The sequence below is a fragment of the Polyodon spathula genome, chromosome 18 (genome assembly GCF_017654505.1).
Source record: "Polyodon spathula isolate WHYD16114869_AA chromosome 18, ASM1765450v1, whole genome shotgun sequence".
NCBI lineage: Eukaryota > Metazoa > Chordata > Actinopteri > Acipenseriformes > Polyodontidae > Polyodon > Polyodon spathula.
The window spans coordinates 6373599-6376782 of NC_054551.1; the positions used below are offsets into that span (position 1 = coordinate 6373599).

Below are 3184 nucleotides of genomic sequence, written 5' to 3' on the forward strand. Positions count from 1 at the left end.
GCAAATTGCAATATAAGTTGCTAACAGTTTAGGCGATGACCCACCTTGGGTGATGTCTGAAATTTCGTTACCCACATTTTTTAAAACAAATTGTCTTCCAGCAAAACCACACCAACTGAAAATGACCCTATTCACATTGTCAAAAATATGCGATATTAAAAGGACAAGAAGAATATAACTTATAAATACTAATAGGTAGATGGGTTTATACCTTTATTAAGAGATGCATTTGGCTCACTACTATTGAAGTTAATGAAATGGTAAGACACTGCTGAAACTGATAAGACATGCTGGTACTGCTGGACTGATCAGACTGGTGCTGACACTGTTGGACTGGTCAGTCTGGTGCTGACACTGCTGGACTGGTCAGACTGATGCTCAAATATTTGATATAGTCAGCTTTATTTACATTAAAATGTAAATTAAAAATCTAATACAATAGCATTCATAGGTTTTTGCAAGATTTAAAAAAAAAAAAATGTAGATTTATCAATACCGAAAGCACCGTGCAATCAAAAAATGCTCTCTCTCTTTCTCTCTCTCTCTCTCTCTCTCTCTCTCTCTCTCTCTCTCTCTCTCTCTCTCTCTCTCTCTCTCTCTCTCTCTCTCTCTCTCTCTCTCTCTCTCTCTCTCTCTCTCTCTCTCTCTCTCTCTCTCTCTCTCTCTCTCTCTCTCTCTCTCTCTCTCTCTCTCTCTCTCTCTCGTACTATTTCAAATGAAAAGGAAAATGAGTAAGATCAGAAATATGGAAAGTTATTAAATGGACCATTGAAATATGCTTCATAAAGAACATTTAGGTTAATAGAGCCCCTGAAGAATTTTCAGTTTTTAGAGTTTACCAACTCAAACGTTGTCCCATTTAAATTTTTAAAACGTAAAAAATCTATGTTAAAAAAAAATATATATATACAAAATACAAAATACAAAAAACAAAAACAAACAAAAAAAACGGCGAAATGAACAGTAAAGGGTAAAAAGATGTATTGTGTTGAATGGCAAAGAACTGTGCTAGCCCAGCAAAAACCTTGAGTATGTATACCAACAGAGATACTTTATAAATTTATTTAGACCTGTTAAACAAACATTAAAATACATTAAACAGACAATGTTATGTGTATAGAAAAAAAAGGCCAGACTGGTTTTAATGGGAACAAATCATTTATTTTTTTAAAATTTTATTCCATGTCTATTGACAACAACTGAAGGATCAGTTTGGACATGGCTGGTAAGTTTCCTGTCTCGAGCTCGGCTTTTCGTGTTTTAACGGTACTTTTCAGCCAGGGCGTAGGACACACAGGAAAGGAACTTGTCACATGAAAGGTGAACCTCCGGGGTGAAGTCAGCAGGGAAATAAAGTGCCAGGACCACCAAGATGTTGTGGGACAGGACCTGAGATCAAAGCAGAGTTCAAGAAATGAGTCGGTGCCACTTCCAGATACATAATGGCAAGATAACATATAATGATGTTTAACAGTTTAAAAAAAAAAAAAAAAACCAACAACAACAAAAAAAAAAAAAACATTTACAATGACGAACCTTGAAGTTGGCAGGATCGACTCTCAGGGTGTGGGCGTGCAGAGTGCTCAGTTCGGACATAGCCCCGGATATGTCATCTATGTGGTTGACTGCTTCGGTGATGGCGTCAATGATCTTCTTGCCATGGACGTGCACTTGACTTGATTTCACACTCATATCACTATAGTGAGAGAAGTATGTCCTGGTATTTGGGAAGGCCTGGAGCATCCTGTCAGATAAAAGAAAACATTGCATTTGTTAACATTAATATAATTAGCAAGTTATTGAAAACTATTAGTTATTAATTTCACTGACATGTCGAGTTGAAACCCATTCACTGTCGAGCAATAATAATAATAATAATAATAATAATAATAATAATAATAATAATAATAATAATAATAATAATAATAATAATCATTATTATAAAGAAGCTTAATTACCTTCCCAAAGCCTGGGCGCCAAGCTCCTCAGCCTTGCCGCTTGCCTTGGACCAAATGGACTTCACGTGGTTTTTGTCTACTTGTGTGAGAGGCATCTTTGCAGTTTCTTTTCCAACTGTTATAAGAATGCTCGGAACAGAACCTGGTGACAATTCGAGCTGCGAGGATGCTTTATATTGACGAGGCTGCAGACACTCCCCGTGACGATCACATTAAAACTCGTCTTTCATTGGTTACAGGAGTGCCAACGAGCAACAGTGGTAACGCATTCTGCGTGTAAGAGTGCCAGATTCCTGTTTTACAAAAGATAAGCTTATGTGCACCAACAACTTATTTTTTTTCACAATTTACAACCGTAACCGAATTCTGAACATTCTTATCATCACTGTAAAACACAGCACCTCATATATGTTTTAAATTATGTCTATAAATAATATACACGTTGAGCTTAGTCAATACATTAAAATTAGCCTTAATCAATACATTAAAATGGCCTTATTCAAAACATTAAAAAGAACCATGAACTGTGCAAAGAAGTATTATTTTTGTGTTCATACTCTATAAATAATTACTCTAAATAAAAACGAAATAAAAGTGTTAATCCATAAATTTTTAAGAGCTGCAGTAGCAGTGTCAATATAAGTCTGACCAGTCCAGCAGTGTCAGAACCAGACCGACCAGTCCAGCAGTGTCAGCACCAGTCTGACCAGTCCAGCAGTGTCAGAACCAGACCGACCAGTCCAGCAGTGTCAACACAAGTCTGACCAGTCCAGCAGTGTCAGAACCAGACCGACCAGTCCAGCAGTGTCAGCACCAGTCTGACCAGTCCAGCAGTGTCAGCACCAGTCTGACCAGTCCAGCAGTGTCAGCACCAGACTGACCAGTCCAACAGTGTCAGCACAAGTCTGACCAGTCCAGCAGTGTCAGCACCAGACTGACCAGTCCAGCAGTGTCAGCACAAGTCTGACCAGTCCAGCAGTGTCAGCAATAGTCTGACCAGTCCAGCAGTGTCAGCACCAGTCTGACCAGTCCAGCAGTGTCAGCACCAGACTGACCAGTCCAACAGTGTCAGCACCAGTCTGACCAGTCCAGCAGTACCAGCATGTCTTATCAGTTTCAGCAGTGTCTTACCATTTCATTAACTTCAATAGCAGTGAGCCAAATGCATCTCTTAATAAAGGTATAAACCCATCTACCTATTAGTATTTATAAGTTATATTCTTCTT

General features: G+C 38.4%; 1 protein-coding gene across 1 annotated transcript; it reads right to left on the bottom strand.

Moving 5' to 3' along the window:
• Positions 1-1139: 1139 nt before the first annotated feature.
• On the bottom strand, positions 1140-2109 carry LOC121294108 (hemoglobin subunit alpha-like). Its single transcript, XM_041217677.1, has 3 exons — positions 1959-2109; positions 1537-1744; positions 1140-1389 (listed from the first exon to the last, which is right to left on the bottom strand). Exons 1-3 carry the CDS (start codon positions 2051-2053, stop codon positions 1261-1263), a joined length of 432 nt encoding a protein of 143 aa, XP_041073611.1. The 5' UTR covers positions 2054-2109; the 3' UTR covers positions 1140-1260.
• Between the last annotated feature and the right edge of the window lie 1075 nt (positions 2110-3184).

Bases quoted from the DNA above. Each gene is read 5' to 3' on its own strand.
- LOC121294108 (XM_041217677.1), bottom strand. From the start codon at position 2,053: ATGCCTCTCACACAAGTAGACAAAAACCACGTGAAGTCCATTTGGTCC. The intron at 1,745-1,958 runs GTAATTAAGCTT...TTTATCTGACAG, and splicing joins GGCGCCCAGGCTTTGGGAAG to GATGCTCCAGGCCTTCCCAA. The intron at 1,390-1,536 runs GTTCGTCATTGT...CTTTGATCTCAG, and splicing joins TCGATCCTGCCAACTTCAAG to GTCCTGTCCCACAACATCTT.